This window comes from Tupaia chinensis, unplaced genomic scaffold, assembly GCF_000334495.1.
Source record: "Tupaia chinensis unplaced genomic scaffold, TupChi_1.0 Scaffold146687_1, whole genome shotgun sequence".
Classification (NCBI taxonomy): domain Eukaryota; kingdom Metazoa; phylum Chordata; class Mammalia; order Scandentia; family Tupaiidae; genus Tupaia; species Tupaia belangeri.
In genome coordinates, this window is record NW_006206544.1 from 4,988,943 (window position 1) to 5,016,321 (window position 27,379).

Genomic DNA, 27,379 nt, shown 5'->3' on the forward strand with positions numbered 1-27,379 from the left:
GATTTCATGGAATAGATTATCAATGCCCTTATGGGTCTCCTCACCTTCTGGAATGCCAGTTATTTGGATATTTGGACGTTTGATGGTATCTAGTACTTCTCGCATATTATTCTCAAATTTTCTCAGTCTTCATGGTGGATTTTTCTAGGCCAGCCATTTTCTCCTCTACATCTGAGATTCTATTTTCTGAATGATCTAGTCTGCTTTTAATACTTTCAAGGGAGATTTTTACTTCTTGTATTATAGACTTCATCTCTAGCAGTTCCGTTTGAGTCTTTTGTAAAGTGTGTAATTCCTCTTTTAGATCTTGCAAGAATTTCCTCATCTCCTGCAACTCATCAACTTTTTCCTTTCTCTTTAGCAGTTCATTATCTCTCTTCTCTTTCATCTCTGTTAGCTTAGACATTATGAATGATCTGAATTCCTTTCAGACATTTCCATGATTTTCACCGAACTGCTTGTGGATGAAGAAGAATTACTCTTTTCCCTTGGAGAAGAGGTATTTTCTTGTTTTCCCATATTTCTCGTGATCCAGCGGTGATTTCTTGTCATCTGATGGATGATGTGTTTCTTTCAAATTCTTGAAGTTCAGCCTTAATGTTCAGGAGCAAGCAGGCAGAGGTGATCTAGAATCTCTTTGCTGTTCTATTGTGATCGCGCTAGCTCGTTTGTTGGAGGCTGAATTATTAGTAGAAAATCTTCATTCCCTGAAAAATCTAGTTCACTGTAGCCATGTGGAACCTTCTCCTGAAGGCCCGTGGCTTCTTCTGCCTATAAATGTTTCTTTTCATGGATTTTCATCTTCAGAGTGCCAGAAGTGAGATTAGTACATTAAAAAAAAAATCAATATATTTAAGGTTCTTGGAATGCATCACTATATTTAAGACAGTTTGATATTATGTGGTATTTTGTGAAATCTTTTGTTTCATTCACCTTTGCATACTAGATATAAAAATGGTAAATTGAGAAATTTAATTGGTGGGGGGGCCAGCAGGTGGAGTAGTGGTTAAGGTGGTGGACTCCAACTCCAACATGGCTGACCGTGGTTTAAGTCCCAGACCTGGCAGCTTGCTTTCTCCCTTTCCCTCTTTCTGAACCTCTCCGGTTAAAAAAAAAAAAAAAAAGAAAGAAAAGAAGAAGAAAAAAAAAGAAAAAAAATGATGGTAAATAATAAAATTAAATATAGTAATTCTTTAAAAAAAATTTAATTGGTGGAAAACCTACCTCATTGTTTTACTAATCTGTTCTTTGATCATATTTTTTATAGTTTTGTTTTTCTGTTTATTACCTTTTTGAATAATCTGTTTGAAAATTTGTTTCCTGTTTTTGGACCATTTCAAAGTAGAGGAGTGGTTATCAATCTCTTTCCTTTAAAAAAGGAAGTCATTTCTCTATGTCTATTTTGTATCAATAGATACAGAACATTAGAAATCATGCCCATCAGTTCAAGGTTCTGTAAAAAATTAGGAAGTCTATAGTCTTGTTACTCATCAAAATACGTATTAAGAAGTTCCTCTGTGTGACTGAATACAAAGATGACTAACTGGCACTGCCAACCTGTTGATTAGGCAGCAATAAACTGTCTGCTGAATACACAGGAGACTATACTGAGAACAGTATTATTTAAAAATGATTAGAGTGTGTGTTTTCTAAAGCATTGGACATTGATATACCAGGCTAACAAACTTGAATTTTTTTTTTTTAAGAGATTTTTGCCATAGGGTGCGTGTGCTTGTCAGAGAGAGACAGAGAGACAGACAGTGAGAAAACACCCCTAGAGGGGTAGCCATGCTGCATTCTCATCTTGGGATCTGGGACATGCACGCACATGCGCCTGGTGTGAGTTTAAGCCACCAGGTCCAGGACTCGAACTGCGGTCAAGTCCAGTGATGTAACCATTATGCTACCTGGTGGTTCCTTGTTTTTGTTTTTCTTACTAAGCATGTACGTTTTCTTAATTCTCTCGTAATTCATCTGTAAACTGTGACTTCAGAACCACTCTAAGTTGTTATTAAAAAACTATAAATTAAACAAATGTCATTTGAAAATAGGTAAAATTTTTCAAGAAAAATCTTGGTTCTGAAATAATAAAGATATTTAACTATAGTCAAGCACCACATTGTGACGTTCTGGTCAGCAATGGACTGCAAGTCCCATGGGGACCCTGAACGATTATGGTAGGCTGTGCTGTATGGCCTTGGTGTGTCGTAGGCACTGTCATCTATGTTTGTCTAAGCGTGCTCTGATGTTCACACAACCACAAAATCGCCCAATACTGTGTTTCTCAGAACATATCCTATCGTGAAGTGGCTCCTGACTGAATTTATTATATCAGTAATGTAACGGGTACGGCTTCTCGTGTTCTGTCATCCCTTTCAGTGGCTTCTTGGTAAACGTAACAGGTAGCGTTTGCTTCTGCTATGGGACTTTATGAAAAGGAAGGGAGGGGTGGCCCATGGCTGGGGCAGGTCCATTTCCTGTTGGCAGTTCCTTCCTTTTAGAGTTTGATAGGCAAGACGCTTTTGTGATATTGCCTGTCACTGGGCCAGATGGTCTTTTATCTTCGTAGGCTTATATTTTTAGTGGCTTTGAAGCCGATCAGGCTTCCCTAAAATCATCCAGCATCTTCGATTTCAGACTTTGCGATTGGGAGTTCTGTTAGTCTTAGTAGTATCTTCACTCAACTCTCCTTGTGCATTTTGTTCAGCTGTGGGCCAGGAAAATGAGTTACTTTTCCTTTGTTGAAGGTTTGTTTCTCAAATTAAACTGAATATATATTTTCAGCATTTTTTTTTCTTTTCTCCTTTTGGCATCCTGGTAACTAGCGTCCATTGTGCTATAAGTATGCTCTCAAATTTATATGCACATCACAGCTACGCGTGTGCACGCGTGCACACACACACACACACACACACACACACAGAGTATTTAGTCTATATATTAAGTACCACTATACTGTGCATGCTTACAGTAATTTACTCACATTTCTGAATCTTAGTAGCCTCAGAATGACATATATTTTCTATGTGAGAAAGCTCTTGTCTTCTGTTGTTTCGTTTAGGTACCAAATTAGGGAATGTGTTCTTTTACTGCCTGAAATTATTTATTTACTTTTTAATTATCTCTCCATTAGGGGAAGGAGTTGTCTTAGTCCCCACAATAGGTCCTGCATTCAAAACAATGTCTGACACTCCTAAATACTCAATAAATAAACGCCCCTCCCCCCCCCCCCCCTCTTTCATTCTTTTTATTCATTTCGCGGTGCACTTGCCAGAAAGACAGAGAGAGACAGTGACCGGAAAAGTAAGAAGTCATCATCCAGGGCAGATGACCACACTGCAGTCCCTTCTCCTCCATTTTCCTTGGATTTTGGGAACACACACATATGTGCCCAGAGTGAGTGTCAAGCTTCCAGATCCAGAACTTGAACTGTGGTCGGCCATGTGGGAGTCCAGCACCCCAACCACCACTCCACCTGCTGACCCCAGAAAGAATGACTGTTTATTTGATAAATACATCTTAGTTATCCCTCACATTTTTTTCAGAATTTTCAAATGGAGTCATTTAAAAGCTGAATACTTAAATTACAAAGTCAGTGTTAATTGTAAAAATAAATGCATGAATCTCTCTTTGAACCAATACTTAATTTTTTAAAAGAATTATTTATTTCATTTTATTTATTATTATTTTTCTTTAATTTGGCCACAGAGAGAGAGAGGGAAGAGAGAGGGAAAGTGAGAAGGAACGTGAGAAAGCAAACCATGGTTAGCCATATGGGGGTCTAGTACCCTAGCCACCATGTCACCTGCTGGCCCCGAACTGTTACTTTTTAAAACTTACTGAATGAAACAAGGTATTTGATATAGAGCTAAAATGAACCTTTTTTTAAAAAAAGAATTATTTAATTTTATTTATTATTATTGAAGAGAGAGAGAGAGAGAGAAAGCAAGCTGCTAGGTCTGGGACTCGAACAGTGGTTGGCCATGTGGAAGTTCAGCATCTTAACCACCATGGCCCCCCCTTTTAGTATATACATATATTTGAGATTAGTGTTATGATTTTAGTCTAATTTTAGCTCCAGTGTTATTTGTTTTTTTCTCTATAGGCAAAGATCCTTATTTATACATATTAGTAGTTGCTAACAAATGTTAATAATTTAAAAAATAGCCTTCTTTGCAACCTCAGGATAATTTTTCAGCACAAGGAAATTAAATACTTAAAAGAGAAATACTAAAAATATTTAATCTGAGTTGAAGCTATAAAAATTTCACCTGTGGGCCAGCCAGTGGTATGGTGGTTGAGGTAGCTGGATCCCATATTGCTGACTTGCTGTTCGAGTGCTGGACCTGGGAGCCTGAGAAACACTGAGTGCATGTGCGTGTGTGCCCAAAATCCCAAAAGAGAATGGATTGCAGTGTGGCCATCCCCCTGGGAGAGGTGCTTTCTCATTTTCCCTCTTTTTCTCTCTGCCTCTCCAGTGAGTGCACATGCCTTGTAGCAAAATTAGAAAATAAAAATTTCAACTGCATGCATTTATTATGGAAAACATTCAGAAAAGAAGTACCCAAGCCTTGAAGACATTATAATTGATCAGAATGTGACTTGAAATGTTTTGTGAGCACATGCCTACCTAGGCTTCCTTTGGCATTTACCGGAGTGAAGACTGATACTTGGTATTTACCAAGACAGAGGAGGCTCCCATTTAGACGTATCTCCAGTGCAGAGCTACAGGCATCCTAGTCAATGAGATGTTTACTAGATTTAACGTTATTTCTTTATTTATTTTCATTTGATCAGAGAGGGACAGAGTGAAAGAGAGAGAGGAAGCGAGAAAGCAAGCCACCCGGTCCGGGACTCGAACCATGGTTGGCCATGTGGGAATCCAGTGCTGTTATCCACCACGCCACCTGCCGGCCGAGATGTTTACTAGAATATGTGTAGAAATTGGAGATAATTCTTCCAAACTTTGTGCAAAACGAGGTGTTGGGGGTGCCTGGTGATTGCATCATGGTATAATGTGATATTTAATGCATTTGATTGTGTTTAGTATTTTCTCTTAGCTTAAAAATAAACATGTTAATTAAAAAAAAAAATAGACCCAGTTTTGCAGGACTGAAACCCAGTAGAAGTATCTCTACAGCAAACTCATTTGAAAGAACCCTGCAGCAGTCCAGAAAGGTCCAACACTTGTCTAAGGTTAAACCTGGCTAGTGACAAGAAGGACTGAAACCCAAATCCCTAAATTGCCCATTGGAAATGTTATCTAGTCATAGTGTGTACCTGAGCAGTTCAAGTCTTGGAATGATACACAGCATCCAGACCATCACAGTGTGCCGAAGACTGAAAACAGCAGGTAGTGTGGAAGGGTAGACTTTTCCACTTAGAAAACAGTGTCATGTGTTTCAGATACACCAGTCATGCTTCGATTCTGGCTGGAGTCAAATACCTGGTGTACCAACCAGATGCACTGGTGCTTCTCAAGTTTGCTTTGGTGATGTGCATGGATGTCTTAGGGTAGGTCTAAGGAGGGATGGGAATCAGAGGACCAAGGCACACATGAAGTAGGTTAGGCTGGTATCTCAGCATGGTTTTTTAAGCTTTTTTCACTTGAGCCTACAAGAAGAAACACATTGCACTCTGCAGCTTAGTGAATACTCATATACACATACCATCCACATATATAAATGGCAGCTAAAGGTTCATGGCATTGTCTGCACTCATTAAATTGGTTTTGCTATTCACTAATGGATTGTGATCTGTAGTTTGAAAAACACACCCACTGGAGAATCTACCTAAATCTGAGTACATACAACAGGTATTTTATTAGTTATTTTATTTTAGGACATTGATTTTGGCACTGAAAGTTAAGTGGTGGTTTGGCCCGTCTAGGTTAACTTACAATTAACATGAACAGTTTAAGGAACACTGTGAGTATTCTGAACTTCCGAGAGGCTCCTATCTTTAAATATCAAGATGTGTCTCTGGTTTCAAGTGTTTTTACTCAGTTGAACTTGATTCTTAGGAAAAGCTGAGTTTGTTTTAAGCCCTAAAACTATATGATTTTCCTTCCTTCCTTCCTCCCTTTCTTCCTCCCTTTCTTTCTTTCCTTTTTTAAAAAAAATACTTATTTATTTATTTAATTTTACTCGTTATTATTATTTTTAAATTTGACCAGAGACAGAGAGAGAGAGAATAGGGAAAGGAGAAAACAAGCCACCAGGTCCGAGACTTGAACTTTGGTCAGCCACGTGAGAAGTCCAACGCCTTAACCACCACACCACCTACTGGCTCCTATGCAACTTTTATCTTGCTATCATTAGAATAATTTCATGCCCTGTTACTTTACTCTCCAAGTCCTCTTATAAGCCTCTCTTCCTCTCAGCAGCCAGAATGTGCATTTATTCAGTTAGAGACAACCTCGAATGAGGAAAGACTGCATTTGGGTCAGGACTGGGGTTCTGAGCCTGCCTTACTGTGTGTTGGTGCCTCTTGGAGTTTAGTTTCTGAGATTGTGCTGCTAAATTAGGTAATGCCCTCTTTACCTTGTACCATCTTATTTATTTATTTTTTTTAAAGGTTTTTTGCCTTAGGGTGCGTGCGCATCGGACAAAGACAGAGGGAAAGTGTGGGATCACCCCCTACGGGGGATTGCCATACCCCAATCCCTTCTGCATTCTCCTCCCGGGCTCTTGGGCACAATGCATATGCACCTTGCATAATTTTCAAGCCACCAGGTCCAGAACTTGAACCACGGTTGGCCATGTGGGGTCCAGGCCATCTGCTGGCCCCTCTAATCTTAAACCTTAAGTTTATGAGGTTATTTTGTTGTTGTTGTTGTTGTCTAATTTTAATCTTTATACATTTTATTTGAAGAATTTTTTTATTTGATGTAGTAAAATGATGACCTTTTCCCCCTTATGGAAATGAATTACTATGTTAAAAACCCTTTCCATATGTGCTTTCTGAAATGTTAAATAATGAGGAGTTAATTGCCACTCCTGTGGAGGTTGCTGTGTGTTCAATTACTTCTAAGATTTTTAGTACTTGAAACACGGTTGCTACTCTAACGAATTTAGACTGTGTCTACGTAAACGACCGAGTCCCGTGTTAGCAGCGCTTTGTCTGCGTCTTCATGAATCCCGTATCACTCCTCCGCTCCAGTCTTGCTTCCCTGGTGCCTATCTTTCCCATCCCCCCATAACAAATGCTTGCAGAGCCTTCAAATTTTCATTATGGAAATCCAAGCTTTTAATTGCTGAGGCCCTAAAGGCAAGGATGTAGTTAGGCAGCAAATTCATGGGTACTAAGAGTAAGTAGTGGGGCTGGGACAGTTAACCTCAGCCTCAAAGAACTATTTAGAATTGCTGCAGTACCTCAGAATTATTTAATAGGAGAGTTACATTTTGTGGTTCAATGTTTCAAATGAATTTGCAAACAAGCCTTTCCGTGTGAATATATATACTGAAGAGATCAGATTGACTGTTCTTTGGAGAGCAGGTAAATGAATAGTTTCATAACCCTGCTTTGGGAAATTTCTTGGTTAATTAAAAACAAAACAAAACAAAACATAAATTCTTTTCTCAAATAAAGCTTTCCTGAGGTTTCCTCTCTGATTTTCCCCCTCCTTCCCTCGTTCCCCGCCCTAGCTGTTACTTTGTCATTTCCTTACTACGTGACCCAGAACGTGGCTTGATTATAGCTTTTCTCACCTTGTCTTGCAATTAATTGTGTATAATAAAATCTACTAGAGCGAGTTCCTTGAAATTACTTGCTTCGTAGTCTCCCCCCGCCTTAGAACGCGTTCCTTGAGTAAAGGGGTAACTCTTGGTCATGTTCATATCTGCAGTGCCTAACACAGTGCCTGTCTGTGCAGTTTGAACGAATAAGGGAAAGAATTGAGATCGCGACAGTGTTGAGTCTTCCCATGTCATTTGTCATGTAAGAAAGGATGCAGATGGACCTCAAGTTCGGAGTCTCTATCGTACTACTCTTACTCTGAGCCTTGCCCTTGGCTACCAAGATCCAAATTGCACTGGTTTCAGGTTTTTTTAAAATTAAAGTTTTATTTATTTATTTATATTTACTATTATAGTTATTGTTATTTTAAAATTTGCCATAGGATATGTGTGCTTATCAGAGAGAGAGGAAAAGTGAGAAAGCAAGCCATCAGTTCCGGCACTCAAACTGCAGTCGGCCATGTGGGAGTCCAGCGCCTTAAACCACCAAACACCATGCCTGCTGGCTCCTAGTTTTCAGTTTTAAATCAACTGCTTCATAAAACATGTGGCAAGAGACCCATCTTGTACAAAGAATTCTAAGTGTCTTAACAGCATTTCAGGGTATTGTCTGTCTTGGAATTGGGGAAGATTTAAATCCTATTAGCTTGAATGTGGTCAAGTGTTTATGTTCCCTTCAGAAAAGTCTGAATTTTTGAAAACATTCTCTGAGCATTTTTGGCAGCAAGCTACATATTTTATTCAAAGCTAAAATTTAAATTTTCCTTATTTTCCTGGAGTCATATCTGTGAAATATAATGGAAATAGTGACAAAATGGGTTTGACGTTTTAACACACTTTTTAAAATAATTTTGTTTTCCTGTCTCCAGGTCAGATGCATGAATTTAAAACAAACAAACAAACAAAAACCAAACCGAAGCAAAACCAACAAACCCTAAGCTTCTAGGATATCCTGTCATTGGGCTGTGCAATGATTAAAACATAGTTTTGAAAGAACATATTAAGTACTAGATTTAATAAATGTGTACCAACTGCTGAAAATAGTTAACTTCTGAATTCATGGGGAAGGAAATCAGATTTGTTGATTCAGATCTATCTGTTATCATTAAAATTTTTGAGTTTTACTGCAGGATTCTCTCCCATTAACTCTTTTATTTTTTACCTTTCAAAATAAGCAACACTGGCTGACTCAGTCCCCAGGTTAAGTACAAAAGGTTCAGGGAGAGATGGGAGGGTCTCCACCTTGATGCTGTCGACTCTGCAATCCAGAAAACCATTTCCCCTCTAGCAGCCGCATTAGGGGAACTATGATTCTGTACAGTTAAACAAACACGCTTACCCTGGAGAGGCTCTCTCCCTGCCTCGTCCTCACAGTGCAAGGGGATCTAGAGACGTTAAGTCGTCACTAGAGGCAGCTCTGGGAGTGACAGGGGCTTCTTATGTGGCCAGTATTCCAGTCTTCCTTTCCTTACCTTAGCAGGCGCCAGATTACGTGGACACTCGTAGTCCCGGTACTCGCGCTGGGTGAAGTAACAGTCACCTCTCTTCTCACCTACCACTCCTTGTAGCGCGGTGTACCTCTCCCTCTCTGTTCTTGATTTTTCCTTTGCGTCTTCCGCCTCTTTTGCCGCCTTTTGTTTTGACCCCTTCTATAACTTTTTTTGTTTCCCCTCCCTCTTCCTCCTTGTTTCTTAACTGGCTACAATGTGGATAGCAATATTGTAGTAATTGGCGTTTTTGGGTTGCTGATAACAGAAACTGGCTTTGACTTACTCAAGCTCAAAACTTCTTAATGAGTTTCCTAGTAGCTTAGTCAAAAGAGGAAAGCAGAGAGTCGTCGTGCTGCGGTAGCCCTCCCCATTTAATGAAAATTACCCACCTGACTGGGAACTAATAGTCTTCCCCTCACTCCTGTTTTTTTCATTTTTACATTCTTTCATTGAACAAATAAGTACTGAGCTCCTGTGCCAGATACTCTTCTGGGCTCCAGGACAAGAGAGAGAGTCCCTGTCTTCATAGAGCTTATAGTGCGTCATCAGAAAAGTCATGACACGTTTTTGCGTAGAAAAATCATGACTTTTCTGACGACCCGCTATTTTTTTTTTTTGGAGAGGTTTTCTTTTTTTTTTTTTTCTTTGTTTTTTGCTATAAGGCGCGTGCGCTCGCCAGAAAGACAGAGGGAGACGGAGAGATAGAAAGTGAGAAATCACCCCCCAGGGGGGATGGTCACACTGCAATCCCTTCTCCTCCATTCTCCTCTCGGGATCTTGGACACACACGCACGCGCGCCCAGCATGAGTTTAAGCCACTGGGTCTGGGACTTGAACCGTGGTTGACTACATGGGAGTCCAGCGACATAGCCATTACGCTAACTGCTGGTCCCATGACTTGCAATTTTGCTGTAGGAAACAAAAAGAGCTAATGTCTAGGTGGAGATGTGCTGGTGACCAGGTAACTACTTGAGACTGGAAGTTCAGAGAAGCCCTCATGTCATGGTGCCAGTTAAGTTGGTAAAGAGGAAGAAGATTGTAGGCGGAGAGAATAAATGGTATGTGCTAAGGCCTCAGGGTGGGAATGAACTTGGAATGACTGAGGAACCAAGACAAAGCCGATGTGGCAGAGGCACAGAAGCTGAAGAGACTAATGGAGGTAATGGATTGGAGGTCTTTGCCAGAGCAAGTTTGAATTTTATTCTCCATGACATGGGAAGCTGTCAGAGTGTTGAAATAATCTGATTTGCTCTTTTATTTTCCCCTTCCCAAGCTTTTTGCCATGTAGCACATGTGCTTGTCAGAGAGCAACAGAGAGAGTCAGTGAGAGGGAAAGTAAGAAATCACCTCCCAAGGGGATGGCCATGCCACAATCCCTTCTCCTCTATTCTCCTTCTGGGAATTTGGCCATGTACACACGAACGCCTGGTGCGATTTTCAAGCCCCCAGGTTTGGGACTAGAACTATGCTTGTCCATGGGGAAGTCCAGCACCTTAACTACCATGCCTCTGGCTGGCTCCCTGATTTGCTCTTAAAAAAACTTGTAAAATTTTGGGCCAGCCGGTTGTATGATGTTCAGGTAGCTGGATCCCACACGGCTAACTGCATGGTTTGAGTCCTGGACCTGGTGGCTTAAAAAACATGCTGGGTGTGTGTGCAGGGGTGCCCAAAATCCCAAGAGGAGAATGGAGGAGAGGGGATTGTAGCATGGCCATTCCTCTCTGGGGGATGCTTTCTCACGTTCCTTTCCTCTTCTGTCTGTCTCTTTCTCGTCTCTGGCAAGCACGCCCCCACCCCATAGAAAATTTCACAAAAATATTCACTTTAAGAATTCCCATAGAGAGTCTCTGAGATGCAGTTATCTCGGTGATTCAGTTTTATCTTTTTCTACTATGCCATAATGCTCTGTTTATTTCTGTGTGCCTTTCTGTCATCCTCAATTTTTTAAAAAAAGTTTTTTTATCCCATGAGAGCAAGACACACACACACACACACACACACACACACACACTCACCAGGATCTTCATGCCTCCATCCACCCCCAGCCACCCCCCAGCCTCAGCCAACCAGGATCCCAGGCACATGTGCAGAGTACCAGGTATTCATTAGGGGACCTTAGGGTGCCCCAAACTGAGACTTTCCCATATGGCTCTAGCACCTCGGAGCATTTGTTACTGCTGTGCCACTGCCACTGGCCCTGTCCTCACTTTCATACCCCTAAAACATAACTTGGTAACTACAAGGAGACATGTGAGCCAAGAGGTGGAATCTTCACATGGGTTGTGAAGGACATTGGCAAAGCCTTTTGATGTACTCTTGGAATTTCGTCCAGAGCATCTCTTACAGCTAAGGGCATACATTTTATATGGAGTTCTGTGATGTGATTCTGGTATTTCACCTTCTGATTTATGTAGGGATAACACGGCAGTGGTCCTCCACCATAATTCTATATAGAAAAACCTATAGCTATGACCTTACTTTTGATGAAGAATAATCTCAGAGAGGACAGGTCAGGATATCTACATTTATTATTTTTTTAACAGAGATTTTTGTGATATGGCTTGTGTGCTCGCTAGAGAGACAGAGAAAGAGAGACAGAAAGGGAAAATCACCCCCTGGGGGAATGACCACGCCACAATCCCTTCTCCTCCATTCTCCTCTTGGGATATGAGGCATGCACGCACATGCACTTGGCGTGAGTTTCAAGCCACTGAGTCCAGGACTCGAACCATGATGGGCCATTCGGGAGTCCAGTAACGTAACCATTATGCCATCTGCTGGTCCCCAGGATATCTACATCTTAAAAACATCTTTAAAGGTTTTTGAGGAGAACTTAAAGTTGGGCCCTGTGGTTTGGACTCTGAAATTTCATACACGGGATGGTCCATAAGGTCAGGAACATATTTGCCTAGCTTTTGATAGTATCCTTGGCACCTAGTACCAGTAATTCTTTGCTGAATGAAGAAATGGATTACCTCTGTGTGGAATATGAAGAATTATCTGCTTATGATTTTTCCCTTTCTCCATCTCCTTTCTCATTTTCCTTACTATTAGTAGACCTGTGATGCAAGTCTTCCCACTGATTAAAGGGGCATTAAAGCATGTGGCATAGTGCATAAGGTGCTGGGCTCCTACAAGGTCAGCCACAGTTTGAGTCCCAGACCTGGTGGCTTGAAAATAATGCTAGGTGTATGTGCGTGCATGCCCTAAATCCTGAGAAGAATGGAGGAAAAGGGATTGTGGTGTGGCCATCCGCCCTGGGGGGATGATTTCTCACTTCTCCTCTTACTGTCTCTGTGTGACTCCAGCAAGTGCACATGCCCTATGGCAGAAACCTTAAAAAGAAAAAATGAAAAAAGATGCGGGTGAAGAATTGCTAGCAAGGGGTGAAAGGTGAGGTCTACCTACAGTAGTGGACCAGAAGGGGAGAGAAATTCTCAATAGCTGCAGGAGGGTGGATGGACTTCCTGTATTTTGTATGTATGTAATATGTATGCAGTAGATCTATGTATATAATAGATCTGTTGGTTGGGTTTTAAGTTATTTTTTATTGAAGTTGGAGTTTCCCTCATTTGTTTTCAGTTCTACTGTTTGTAGAAATCAGTAAGCTAAATTATTTAGGGAACATGGTTACTTAAAAAAAAATCTGCACACGGGGCCAGCAGCCAGCATGGTGGTCAAGGAGCTGGACTCCCACATGGCTGACGACAGTCTGAGTCCCAGACCTGGCAGCTTCAGAATCCAGTTGGGTGCACGTGCATGCCCAATATCCTGAGAGGAGAATGGAGGAGAGGGGATTACAGTGTGGCCATCCCCTCTCAGGGGTGACTTCCTGACTTCTCACTTTCCTTCTCTCTTTCTTTCTCTAGCCAGTATGTGCACCCTATGGCAAACTTAAAACAACAAAAACAAAAAATTAGATAACTGCACATTTAAGAATGACTAATTCTGTTACCTTCTTGAAGGGCAGTCCTGTCATGTGGCATATGTTTGAACAGTTCAGGCTCGTGCACAGAAACCTTGCTACTGAATCCTTTCTGCAAACACCTGACTGGTGGGCAAAGCCCTTGTTTCTGCTGGTTTCTCTAAGCAACAACTCTTGGCAAATACTGAAAGAGAACAACCGGTTCCTTGTTTGTGTTCATTGTTGGTTTTTTGGTCTTGAGTCAGTTCAAAGAACAGTAGCTTCCAAGTTACGATGAGAATTTTAGACTTGAGATTTAGTACACATGCTGCGTGGCATCTATCTGAGCAGTTTAGATAGTATCTCATCTACAAACTTACTAAGTTTTGGGTGGAAACAAAGACTGGCCTGGCCGCACTTGTGTGCAGTGGTTGATGTTGCTACTCAGGAGACAGAGGCGACACGGGTGGCCTGGGCTCGATTCCTGGCCCACCCTAAATAAAGACTGGGCATGACAGCGTGTGCCTGTGGTCTCAGTGACTCAAGAGGCCGAGATAGGAGGATAGTGAGCTCATGGCTAGGAAGGGCAGCATGGCAAGACCGACCCTGTCTAAAAGAGCCAGGTGTGGTGGTGCATACCTGTGGTCCCAGCTACTTTGGAGTTTGAGGCAGAAGGATGATAGCATGGTGAGATCCTGTCTAACAAAACAGTAATTTGAGTCAGCCAGTGGCCTGGTGGTTATGGCAGCTGGATCCCATGTGACTGATTGTGTGGTTCAAATCCTGGACCTGGTGGTTTGAAAAACATGCAGGGTATGTGTGCTTGTGTGCCCTAAATCCTGGGAGGAGAATAAGTGAGAAGGGATAGTGGCATCTATTGAATACATCCTCAGTGCGGAGTACCTCGTCACCTCCCACCTCTTCTCTGGAGAGCACACATACCCTGTAGCAAAATTAAAAAAAAAAAAAACAAAGAGAAAAAAGGTAATAATTATTTAAAGTTCCTCAGGTACATGCTCTAGTTACCAAAATGAAGACATTGGATGATTTGATCCACCTCGCTCTCTCCTCCTAGGCTGTAGTAAGTTGCCATATGTGGATGGGGAGCCACCCACTCCTGTTGGGTTCCACCCTTGTCAGTTTGGATACATTTCCTCCTGGGTATGCCCAGGAAGTTTTTGACCTTTCTTGTTCACTTTTCGTCTCAACTGGTTCCCTTTAGTTACATCAAAACAAACAAACAAACAAACAAAAAACAAATTTCTCCTTTTCTGTTTTCCACTGCCTTCTAGTTGCCTCAGATTTGAAATCAATCCTAATCAAGACACCAAATACTGAGGAAAGTTACAGATTTTGAAGTGGAATTAGATACAAGTACTAATCAAAACACTTGAAATAATTCAAGGTTCACTTTAAAGTCATTTAGAGTCATTATAAACACATTCATTGACTTCCTCCTTTTTTTTACCCCCAATGATGAGGGGGTGGGAATGCACACAGAGTATGGGAGGAGAGAAGAGAGAGAGAGAAAGATAGGTATGTTTTTGACAGTCTTGCTGTGTTGCAGTACTCTGGATTACAGTTAGCCGTGATTACAGGCATGCACTACTGTGCGTGGCCTGTCCACCTTGGTCTGGGATCCAAACCTGGGCCTCCCACGTGGCCCCAGCCTTGTGCAGTGATGCCCTGCCACTTGTACCACCTCAGCTGGACTCCTCATGTTTTTCTAATCTGGCCTTTGCTCTAGTATTAGCATTGAGGGAAGAGACTTTAAAATGCAGACACACTTTTTTGATTTAGTTATTTTAAATTTAGTTTTTGAAATAATGTTTTCCTACTGCATTTTATTTTAGATATATTATTTTAATGATAATATGGAATATATTATCTTTTTTGTATTAGCAGAAAACTAATAGTCTTAAGGTTTTATCTTTGGAAAAATATTTCCAGAATTCAAAGTATTAACCTTTACAATTACATTTTGGGACTATACTTTATTTGTAAGTCTTTAATTTATAACATGTTTAAAAGGACTCAAACATTGGATCATCATCTATTATAGTGGATCTCATCATCAAAAAGCGTATGGTTCTCTGCCTTCTAAGCTTGAGCAAATTAAAATCTTTTAAAGGATACACTTTCGTTGCTTTTCTTTCTCTAGTTGAAATGTTTTATGAAATAAAACTTATCCTATTCCCAGAAGTGAGCAGTGAAACTCAGCACCAGGGGTTTTTAACATGAACTTACTCAGTGTGAGGATATGTATTATTCAGGTGGTATTCTGGAGTGAGTCTGTTGCTGCGTTTACACAGAGACTGCCTTCTGATGCTGAGCGATAGCTGATACACAGGGCTACGTTTACCCGTGTGTCGTAACAAAACGGCCTTGTGCTCAGCTTGTGTAAGACTGGGGATGTCGGTTTTCTCCGGACCAAACACTTTCTCCTTTCCCCCCTTTAGCGGCCCCTGTAGACGTGTGTGCACTGAGAACATCGCTTTAGTGTTTTCTTGGTTTGCTTCATAAGGGCCTGGGCTAGTTCATTGTGATACAACCAGCTCAACTATATCTGTGTTGGGCCATGAGCTCGCCTCAGGCAAAAAGGCCGTAAAGTCACTGAAATAATGCTGGTGAGAGATGCGTCTTTGTCTTAGCTGCAGCTGTCAGTTCTGGAAAGACTTTTTTTTTTTTTTTTCTCAGACTGATTATGACAATTTTAGTTCTTTTTCAGTTAGATGGGAAAACACATGGTTAATGTTGTCCACAGTTCTCCAAAATTGCCCAAGGAGTTCCCACTGGTTTCACTCTAGTTATACTCCTGAGAAGGGAGGAGAGAGTATTTCTATTCCAAAGTAATTCACAAATGCCTAGAATAAAGTCCCCCATTTGTTGACTATATACCGAATCCTAACTTCAAATTAAAACATAGATGTCACATGAAAATATTTTAGAGATAATCACCTCAAACAAAAAGCATCTTTATTTCCAAACTTTATTCTTAGAAGGATACCAGTCGTCGAATAGAAATTTTTAAAAAGAATTATTTATTTAATTCCATTTATTATTATTATTATTATTATTATTTAATTTGACCAGAGAGAGACAGAAAGAGAGAGAAAGGGGAAGCAAGAAAGCAAGCCACCAGGTCTGGGACTCAAACCACAGTTGGCCATGTGGGAATCCAGCGCCCTTAAACACCACAGCACCGGCCAGCCCCCTGTTGGGTAGAAATTTAACAGTTTGTAGGGTAGGAATAAATGATGGAAATAGAGACCTGATTGATGGCAGATTCTACTTTCCTTCTGTAATTAGCCTTGCCTCCATTGTTGTTAAGCAGATGCATTGTCTTATTCTTTGCTGACCTCCTGGATCTGTGATTTATAATAGACTGAAGACTTGAAGAACAGGAAGAATGGCTTACTCTCTTTTACAGTATGTCCAACCAGAGACTGTAAAAGGCAAGATACATTCATTTTATTGTTTTAATTAGACTATGTAGCACAATAGATTTGAAAGAAACAGAATAGAATGCAAGTTGTTTTAAATATTCAGTTGCACTTCTAGTTCGTGATCAGACTTACCTATCTAATTTGTAAGTGACTGTTCAACACGGAAAGAGCAATTAGAACAAAAATAGAATCATTTGTGTATTTAAGAAACATATGACTTTTTCCCTTTTTTTTCTTAATTATGAAATTGAATGCAGATATTGTTTTCTCAGTCACTGGATATAATGTGAGGAAATGATTTAGAAGAAAATGTTGCTAGACATAATAAAATTAAACATTTTGTTTGTGCTCATGTCTGACAATTAAGGCTTAATGCTATCTTCAGGAAAAAGTGGTTTATGAATTAAGCACTTTGACATTTAAGAAGTCTGAGAACCAAGTCTTGGGAGGCAAGGAAGAGACTTGAAAAGTTTTATGTTTCAGCTCTTTACAGAGTTTCTTGCCTCATAGTGTGTTTTTATAGACGTCCTTTCTGTGGACTTCTGTGGTTCATTCTTTGCAGGTAGCTGGGAATTGCTTTCTTTTCCTAAAAACAAACCCAGCTTGTAATCTTATTCCTTTGTTCGTGAGAAGTTCAAATAAGAAAAAATGAATACAAAACTAGTAACATCAACTCTGTGTACATGTACTTTGTGGGGGAGAGACAAGGGCTACCTCCGGGATCTTCTGAAATTTTGACAATGGACTTGATAAGTAGAGGGGATGGCATTTGTTTTTTGGTTGTTGATACTAAGGTACCTGGAGAGAGTCTGTTTGAAGAGGCAGGACTGAGAATAGGATTAAAGCTCTGTACTTGAGAATGAGAGGGTTGAACTGAACGATGGCCTCCGTGTTGTGACAGCCACATAGCAATCACGAGGGACATTTACAACCTCACGTTTTGGTGTGTGGATGCGTAGACGGGTTTTAGGGCTAGGTATGAGGCATAATCACAGTGTAGATCCAGATTTCCATGGACATAGGTGATGAAGAGAAAAACTATTTTGGTTCTAATACTTACCTCCTGTTTGTAGTCCCTTGCTATAGGAGATCTATGTGCTACATACAAATCTGAGCACTTCGGTATGATATTAAGTCATTTCATCTTCCCAGCAACAACCCCTGTGAGGTGGTTGCAGTTTTCCTCACTTCACACTTAAGAGCAGCCGAGAGTTAGTGTTATGGTTTTTGTAACTGAAAGAGCCTAAATTTGAACCCAAGAAGGTTGGCTGTGTATCAGAGTGCCTAACTACCGCCGCACCATGGTGCCTCACTCTCTGGGTTGTTGATGATCAGTGTCCATGCCATGTTTTGTCTCACATAAAATGCCTTCTTTCTCCTCACTCGGAGCAACCGTCCAACATTTTTGAGTGTGTGCTATGTGCCAAGCACAGTGTTGAGTCCTGAAGATACAGAAGAGACAGAGGTCTTATTCGCCTTACAGCCTAGTTGGAGAGACAGATTCAGTCAAATAACCATAAAAGCTAGAGTGAGAATTTGAAGGAGAGCAACAGAGAGCTTTGAGAACATAAGGCAGGACCTGATCTTATGGGGCTGTCAAAGAAGGCTTCCTTCCGTAGGAGCTGTGATCCCAAGGAAAGAGAAGGTAGCCATCTAAATGCAACCATGGTCCCAGAAGGACATTGGTTGAATCTGGTCACTTCATGGACCATTCCCCAGTTGTTCTTAAAGCCCCTGCCGGCAATGTCTTTAAGCTCCTTAGTGAGGTGGCAGCCTCTCCCTGTTTCTTTGTATGTGTGCAGGTTCCTGTGCACACTGTAAGCATTAAGAAAATCAGACGTGTTGATTGAATTACAAGCACCTCCAGTGGCTTGTGTTCTGTCTCACCTCCTGCAGCCTGCCTTTTATCAGGTGATGGGGATGTGGCCGGGAATAGCTTTAGAACAGACACGGGGGAGTGATCAGAGTGAGTGTCTTGATCAGGGAGTCCGCCTTGATTCATTAAATCCTTTCTGTAAGCAGGTACAGATCATTTCGCCAGAGCTCTTATTTTTTAATCAGTCTCTTTGTTACTTTCTCTTTTAGCACATCATTGGAAAATTGACTCAACCTAGTTCGATGCGCTCCTACAGTTAGGCTCCGAAAGTTAATTTTACTAGCTCCCTTGGGCATTACTACAAATATTGCAGTGATACTTTTTTTTTTTTTTTTTTGGTCTCATTCATTCATTATTAATTAAGCTGCATTAACCCTCTGGGGGGATGCACTTTCAGTCCCTTAAAAGTTGAAAGCTATCACTCACTCAACATGTGTTGACTGAATGTTTCTCTGGCTGGATGTATTGGAAGGCTTATAAAGGTATGGGAGACTTGGTTACTGCACTTCAGGAGCTTTTTACTTTAGTAGAAGAGAAAATCCTCACAAAAGAGCTGTGAATTCTCATCAGGAAGTGGTTATGAGTGTCTGTGAGGCAGCCAGACTTCCTGACTCCACTGTACCCTCACTGTGTAATCTCCAGCCACTGGTGCCCAGTAGTAAATACGTATAATAGAACCGAGGATAGTACTGGGCTCTGCTTCAGGGAGGTTTGAGGATTAATAAGCCAAATTATGTGAAGTATCAGGCACATAGTGTATACTGTATAACTTTTGTTTTTTGTTATCATCATTATCATGGTCATTACTACTCTTCTAGCTGAGTGGCATATTCTGGAGCGTGAGGTGTAAGGGCAAGGATTTCTGAGCTGGAGGAGAGGTATCATAAAGGTGGTGGTATTTGAGGTAGGTCTATAAATAGGAAGAATTTTAATAGGCAGAGATAGTGAGGAGAGTATTCCAGAAACAAAAACGAAAACCAGGAACCAAAACAAAAGCCTCAGATGCTAGAAAGTGTCAAGTGTACTTAGGGAATGGTGAGGAGTCCAGGCTAGTGGGTGGGGTGCATATATCAACAGTGACAGATTTGCCAAAGGGAGGCTAGGATGATAGTTGGTGAAGGATTGGCAGTCTGGGCTGGGCTTTTTGACCAAGATTGAGACTCTTAAAGCCCTGTTCTAGAAATGTTAGAGTAGGCATGAGGTAGAGGTTGAGAGAAATGGTGGTTACCATAGAGAGTGGTGATAAAGATTTGAAATAAAGTGATGATGATTGTCAAGTGTCGATTCCCTGGGAGTTAATGTAACTTCATTCAGGCCCCTCTCTCTCTCAGTGTCACTGAAGGGACCCTTATGATGTCTTTGTTTTATTTTGATTATTTTTAGAGATTTTTCTATAGAGCATGTGTGCTCGCTGGAGAGACAGAGACAGACAGGAAATGGTAAATCACCCTCCAGGGTGGATGGCCACACCACAATCCCTTTTCTATTCTGCTCTAGGGATTTTGGGTACACACACATGTACCCGGTGTGTTTCAAGCCACTGGGTCCAAGGAGTCCAGCGCTTTAGCCACTGTGCTGCCTGCTGACCCCATTTTTTTAAAAATAAAATTTGAAAAGATATTTGAATTCTCTCCTCTCCCCAAATGATGTGTTTCTGAGTCTCATGCCTCATCCCATAGTTAAAAGAGGCCATGGAGAGAGAGCCCATCTGGGTATTCATTTGGTGAGGGCAGCACAGTGAAGGAGAGGACAGAGTGAAAGATGCCTTTTGAGATTTTGAGTCTGGCCTATTGGGAGGAACCAGTGGAAAAGGGAGGTGTTGGAAGAAGCCAATTAGGGAGCCCTGGTTTCAAACGAAGTGGGTGCTCTGTACTGGTTCGCCTCGCCAGGAGAAGACACGCTTTCTACATCTGCCCACTCCCGTCCTCAATTGCTATCTTGCACAAGTGATAATTTAAAATGACATGGTCCTGGGGAAAGGGCACAGGCACTGCTGTTAATGACTAGGCTAGAGCCCAAAGCACGTATCGTAGTGCCATCTTTGGAATGTCCCCATTTAGTAGTTTGTGCATGCCACACCTAGATGTCTGAAACTTCGAAAGGAAGTCTCCCCTTTTGGGAGAAGTCTTCCATATTTGGAAAATCTTAGTGCTTTTAGACATAAAATCTGTTTTCTGGAAACTTCTATTTTAAAGAAATTTAATTGACTCAGAAACGGATGGAATGCTGGTTTCAAAGCTATTGTCTGTATTTCAGTGACAGTACCTAATTGGGATCAGCTATTCTCAGCATTTGTTTCCTCTTTTTTAAAAGAATAAATATAAAACAAATACCAGGAAATTAGCTGCCAAAATTAAAGAATACTCTCCCCCATGGCCAAAATGAATCCTTGAAAATATTTTTACTTTCCAAATCACAGAATATAAATGTAACAGGGGCATGGGTTTCATTTTAAAATATGTTTAGTGCGTGTGTGTGATTCTGTTTTAAAGCTCTTTGGGGTAAATAGCAGTACCTAAAAACAAAGCTAAGAACATAGTTAGATTTGAGAGGAATGTTCTAGGGAAGACTATTAGCAAATTCATGACCCAAAGTCTGGTTTGGACTTCTATATTAAGCCATTTGTTGGTTTAAAAACCTTCCCTTGTATATCAGAGAGATTGAATTTATCTGAGTAGAGAAATATAGTTGTAAATTCCTAAATGCTTCTGAAATTCACGTGTATTATTTTCTGACAGGCTTTAAGGATTTAATGACTATAGGATTTAGTTAAAGAAAAAAAAGATTTAAAAATATTTGCAGATAAATTCTAAGAGGATTTTATTTAACTTCCTATGTTGATCTGGTGTTATTCCATAAAATTAGTACAAACTTGTTATTTGTTGTTTCTCAGTGTGTGGTGTACACAGGATTTTACACTGTGAGAGTTAATGTATTCTAGTATTAATTTGTGTGTAGACTCAGTGGCAGGTTTTCAATGTATAGCAATGTTATAAACACTTTACATTGAACAACTTAAATGAAAAGAGTATGTCTATTTAAAGAGATACAGTAGTACCTAGTGGTACATGTGATAGAAATTGGGAATATTAATGCATAATTAATTGAAATTTAGGAAATATTGGCTTATTGGTAAGCAATATAAATTATGCTGCCTGTAGTTTTGTTTTATTGAATCGTTCAGTAAAAATTCATAGTTATTGATAATGTATGTTAGAATACTGACTCTTTGATTTTATTTTTAGGAGTACACATTAAATTTTATAGCTATGATTCTTCTTTTTGAAGAAGAAATTGTGGCCAAGCCTGCTGGAGCAATTGGTAGCAAACTGAACTGCAGAGCTGGAAGCCACATGGCAGACCACAGATTTGGGTTTTTAGGTCTGCTTGAAAACACACCAGGTACACGTACACTTGCCTGAGGTCCTGAGGAGCTGCAGGACTGTGGGAAGGGTCTTGCTAGCATGATGAGACCCGTCAAGGTGCTTCTGTTACTGTCTCTCTCATATGCATGCATGTGCTATCATGAATAACAATAAATTTAGGAAAACAAATTTGTACAAAATACCAGAAATCAAAGAAAGTTCTCCTATCCCTCTCTATTTCTTACCCCAGCTCTATTCCTAAAGGCAACTACTATTAACAGTTTGAAGTCATCTAATTTTTTTTTTTTTTGAGAGGTATTTGCTATAGGGCGCGTGTGCTCGCCAGATAGACAGAGAGACAGAAAGTGAGAAATCACCCCCTAGGGGGGTTGGCCACGCCACAGTCCCTTCTCCTCCATTCTCCTCTCGGGATCTTGGGCACACACGAACATGCGCCCGGTGGGAGCTTAAGCTACCGGGTCTGGGACGCGAACTGCAGTTGACTATGTGGGAGTCCAGCGACATAGCCATTACGCTAACTGCTGGTCCTGAAGTCATCTAATTTTTAAAAAATAATTTTTAAGCACATTTTTAAAAAGACATTTTAATTTTATTTATTATTATTATTTAATTTGCTATAGGCATGTGCACTTACCAGAGAGAGACAGAAAGAGAGAGAGGGAGAGAGAAAGGAAGAGAGGGGGAATGAGAGAAAGCAAGCTGACAGGTCTGGGACTCGAACTGTGGTCGACCATGTGGGAGTCCAGTGCTTTAACCAGCATGCCATCTGCTGGCCCCAGAATCATCTAAGTTTTAGTTAAGTGTAATGGCATTCAGGACTTTAAAGAGTCAGAACCTTTTCTCCAGGTTGCTTCCAGGTGGGTTTAATATTATCAAGTAGATGTGGTGGGATTATTGTGGGCTTTGGAATCCCAGCTTTGGAATACTTCTTGCACAATAGAGCGATGTGAATTTGGAAAGTTTCTTACTGTTCTGAGCTTTAGCTTCCTTAACTGCAAGGCTTAATAAATGTTACTTCACTCCTGAGCTTTAATATGGCCCCGTCTGTTCCTTTACTGTCTCTCTCTCTCTTTAATATGGAGACATAGCTGGGAAGAACAGGCATAGGAATAGATGGCATATTTTCTCCTGGAAGAGTGGAGTTGCAGTGCCCCAGCACGCATCCATTCGGTAATGGCTCAGTTATCAGGGGAACATTTCTCACTCCCCCAAGTACTTACGTTCAGGTTGTAAAAGGTCAACGTGTAAAAAGAATCCCAGGGAGTCTTCCTGGAATTTAGATGGTCTCCCTTGGGTTTCACTTTGCATTTATTAAAAATTTAGCACTAGGATAAAAATAAAAACAAAGGTTCTCATCTTACAGTGTGAGAATGTGGTTCATGTGTGCTAAGTCACGCAGGTAAGATGAGGAACAAAGCCCTGTGGGGTAGCCAGTCTAAAGAAGTATTTCATGTGGGCTGGTGCCTCCCTCCTGCAGAATGACTGCTTCCAAATGAAAGGGAATTAAAGTAATTGCTCCTGAGTGGGGCATGTAGTCTTGCTTTTCAGCGGTGGTTGTATAAGCTTTAATTATCTAATCCAAACACAGAAGTCTTCTACAGGCAGCTTTCCCTTTTTGCAGCCATAGTCAAATCTCCAGTCCTGCACACCTTTAGTCTTGAGAAACCACGGCACTTTTTAACCAGCTCTATTAGATAACCTAGCCATTAGGGTAGAGTAAAACCTTTTTGTAACACTGGTTCCTAAAAATGGTCTTTGAAGCTAGGGTTAGTTTAAGGGAATTTTTGTAACTATTTGAGCTGCAACTAGTCATGTTTCTCCACTTGTGGAATCTGTGCCTCCCATGCTGATCTGCAGATTCTATGGTTATTTAGTTTTCAGTGCTGCTTTTTTCATACTCAGTTTTCTTCGGTTGGTGCGTATGTCAGACCGTCATGTCTGCCAAATGAAAATGGGGCTTTGTTATAAAAGCTAGGTGTATTTTTTATCTATTTATTTTTGTATTCTTTGTTTAGATAATTCAGAACTGAGTTGTTTTAAAGCCCTGAAGTTATTATTAAGAAATATGTACAATAAGGTTCACCTCTTTTTTTTTTAAGATTTATTTATTCATCTATTATCATTATTAATTTTCAATTTAACCAGAGAGAAACAGAGAGAGAGAGTGAAAGGGAAAGCAAGAAAGCAAGCTGCCAGGTCCGGGACTTGAACCATGGTCTGCCAGGTGGGAGTCCAGCACCCTCCACTATCATACTACCTGCCAGCCTCGGTATACCTTTTTTTAGGAACAGGGACTCACTCAGCCATTCTTGTTACTCAAATATCTACAGTTTTGACGTTGGGACACACTAAGGAAATAATGTCATTAGTCCTAGGTAGAAAGGATTTTAGGAATTATATTCATTTCAAATGGTAGAGGGAAAGAACTAATGCCCTTGCACCAAAACTGAAATATTAAATTGTATTAGGAGTAAAACCGAACTCTACCTGTGACTTGTATTGTTCTTCACAATTCTGGCTACTGTCTGGCTTTCTTAACCCCTTTCTCCTCTCTGTCCAACTCACCAAGATCGTTCCTGCCTCAAGGACAGTTGCCTTTGTTTTTGTTCCTGCTGCCTGGAAAACGCTTTCTCCTTTCCCTTGGCTCATGCCTGGCTCTTCCCTCCAGATCTCACATTAAATGTCACCCTAGACCCCTCCCTGACTACCCTATCTCAAGGAGCCCTTTGCTATTCTTGTTCTAGGACCTCGCTTATTTCCGTTTCAGCACTTAGACTATATGTATTTTTGTTAATTATTGTCTTTGCTCCACAAGAATGTAAATTCTACTAGAGGAGTTATCAATATGGGATATAGCACCTAACATACATTGTATAGTCAAGAAGTTGATTAAGGAAGTTGTTTATTATTTTTAAGAGCACCTTTGATTTTTTTTTCTTTTTTTAAATAATAATTTATTTTATTAATTATTATTATTTTCTAATTTGACTGGAGAGAGAGAGAGGGAGAGGGAAAGTGAGAAAGCAAGCTGCGGGTCTCGGACTCAAACTGCAGTCGGCCATGTGGGAGTCCAGTGTCCCCAACCACCATGCCACCTGTTGGCCCCCCCGCCCCTTTTTTTTTTTTTTGAGAGGTTTTTGCTATAGGGCGCGTGTGCTTGCCAGAAAGACAGAGAGAGACAGAGACAGAAAGTGAGAAATCACCCCCTGGGGGGATGGCCACACTGCAATCCCTTTTCCTCCATTCTCCTCTCGGGATCTTGGGCACACACGCACACAGTGTGAGTTTAAGCCACCAGATCCGGGATTTGAACTGTGGTCAACTACATGGGAATTCAACGACATAGCCATTACTCCATCTACTGGTCCCAGCTTTTGATTTGTTTCTTAAGACTACTTTATGTTGCAGGACCAGAGAGATTTAAATATCCCTGGTATCAAGCCAAGGCAGTGTTTTCCGTTGCCTTGACCTGCATCCATTTCTCCCCGTTTCATTGTGATTTTGTTGAGTATACAGAAGGCAACACCAGCTTTCCTCACAGTAGAGAGAGACCTTAGTGAACACCCGATGGGCACTGTGCTTACTGTGAGATGCCTTTAAAAATTTACCAGACATTGAATTAACTCTCTGAAGGACGGAGAAGACTCCATGATCTTTAGTGAGCGCACAGTGTAACAACGGCTGTGCAGTTGCCCCTGCCACTCGCTCTGTCTGCTCTGTGTGCCCTTGTAAACTGCCCTAGACGGCCTCTTCATGGAGCTGCCTTCCATCTCCAAGCTCTCAGCCATCCTCAAGCCAAAGGCTGCTGCTCAGCTTTAAGCTGAAAAGGACATTTTGGCAACTCAGTTGTTGTTTAAAGATCAACATTATCACCAGGACAGTTGGTTCTCAAAGCGGAAAAAGCAAAATGCAGGTGTGGTGAGTAATTAACTTAGTTTCGTGTCATTCTTTGGTGGTGTTCTAAATTTTGCTATTTATCTGTCTTAGGTAATCTATTTAAAGAAGACACCAGAAGAAGCCTACAGAGCACTCCTATCTGGCTCAAACCCCCCGTATATTCCGTTCAGGTATAACTGTTGGTGAGACTTGGCCTGTATAGCACTTGGCTAGTGAGCTCGCTATTTCTGTGTTGGATTATGGTGGGCTTTTTCTTTTCTTCTTTATATCAAGTTAATTTACTCAAGAGAGAAAGCAAGAGAAGAGAGGCAGGCACTCTCAATGGTCTCGAAATTGTGATTCATCCCCAGCCAATCTCTATCACAGACACGCCTGGTGCACCCAAGACCTTGGGATGTGGACTCAGGACTTTCTTGGACATCTCAGAGTATTTTATCATTGCTGCACAGCGGCTCAGATTGTGGTTTTTCTTTTTCTTTTTTTGTTCGTTTGTTTAGTTTTTACTGTACGGTGTGTGCACTGGCCAGAGAGATAGAGAGGGGGATGGGAAATCACCCCCCCCCCAAGAGAACATAGCCATGCTGTAATCCCTTCTTCAGTGTCCTCTAATGATTTTGGGCACGCATGTACATGCACCTGGCAGGATTCTCAACCTCTGGTCTGAGACTTGAATGTTCAGTTGACGCTGTGGATCTAGCACCTTAATCTCCATGCCACCTGCAGGCCTGACTATGGTGTTATTTAAAAAATAAATAATTTTATTCATCATAATCATTATTTTAATTGAGGGGAGAGAGAGAGAGAGGAGAGAGAGAAGGAAATTGAGAAAGCTAGGCCTGGGTCAGTTATGTGGTCATCCAGCACCTTTAAGCACCACACCACTGGCTGGCCCAATTATGGTGTTTTTGTTTTTTCCTGAGACAAAGGCCCTTTTACTCATGACACAACTAACAGGCTGAGCATCACCATATTTGATTCATTTCTTCTTGCTGCTATGGGACCAAGATGTTAGATGGAGTGAAATGAGATGGTACGTTTTTTATTTTTTTTAAACAATTATTTATTTTAATTTTATGTATTATTATTATTTTTAATTTGCTATAGGGCACTTATACTTAGGAGAGAGAGAGAAAGAGAGAGACAAAAACAGAGAAAGTGAGAAAGCAAATAGCCAAGTCCAGGACTCGAACTGCAGTTAGTTATGTAGGAGTCCAGCACCCTAACCACCATGGCACCTACTGGCCCTGGGATGGTAGTTTTATTACTTCATTTTGCAGAGCTCTTCGCCCTCTAGCTAGTAAGAATAAAATAACTTTCTCCTTTTAGGACATTAGTTCTTTTTCCCTTGAATTATTCTATATCTTGACTGTTTACTTGTAGCACACAATACCTAATTTATGAGCTAATAACTATGTTAAGATTTGTTAAGTTTCGGGAAACAGCAGTTAGCGTAATGGCTATGTCACTGGATTCCCACGTAGTCGACCACGGTTCGCGTCCCGGACCTGGTGGCTTAGAACTCACGCCAGGCACGTGTGCGTGTGTGCCCAAGATCCCGAGAGGAGAATGGAGGAGAAGGGATTGCGGCGTGACCATCCCCTCTGGGGGGTGCTTTCTCGCTTTCTGTCTCTATGTCTCTCTCTG

The 27,379-nt window shown here is 40.9% G+C and overlaps 1 protein-coding gene across 6 annotated transcripts in view; it reads left to right on the forward strand.

Moving 5' to 3' along the window:
* CDC14A (cell division cycle 14A) overlaps positions 1 to 27,379 on the forward strand; it is a 198,803-nt gene that overhangs the window by 57,394 nt on the left and 114,030 nt on the right. For all 6 annotated transcript variants that reach the window (XM_006169037.3, XM_006169034.3, XM_006169035.3 and 3 more), the window contains exon 5: positions 25,826 to 25,905. In XM_006169037.3, coding sequence (XP_006169099.1) covers positions 25,826 to 25,905 — 80 coding nt within the window. The remainder of the gene's footprint in view (positions 1 to 25,825; positions 25,906 to 27,379) is intronic.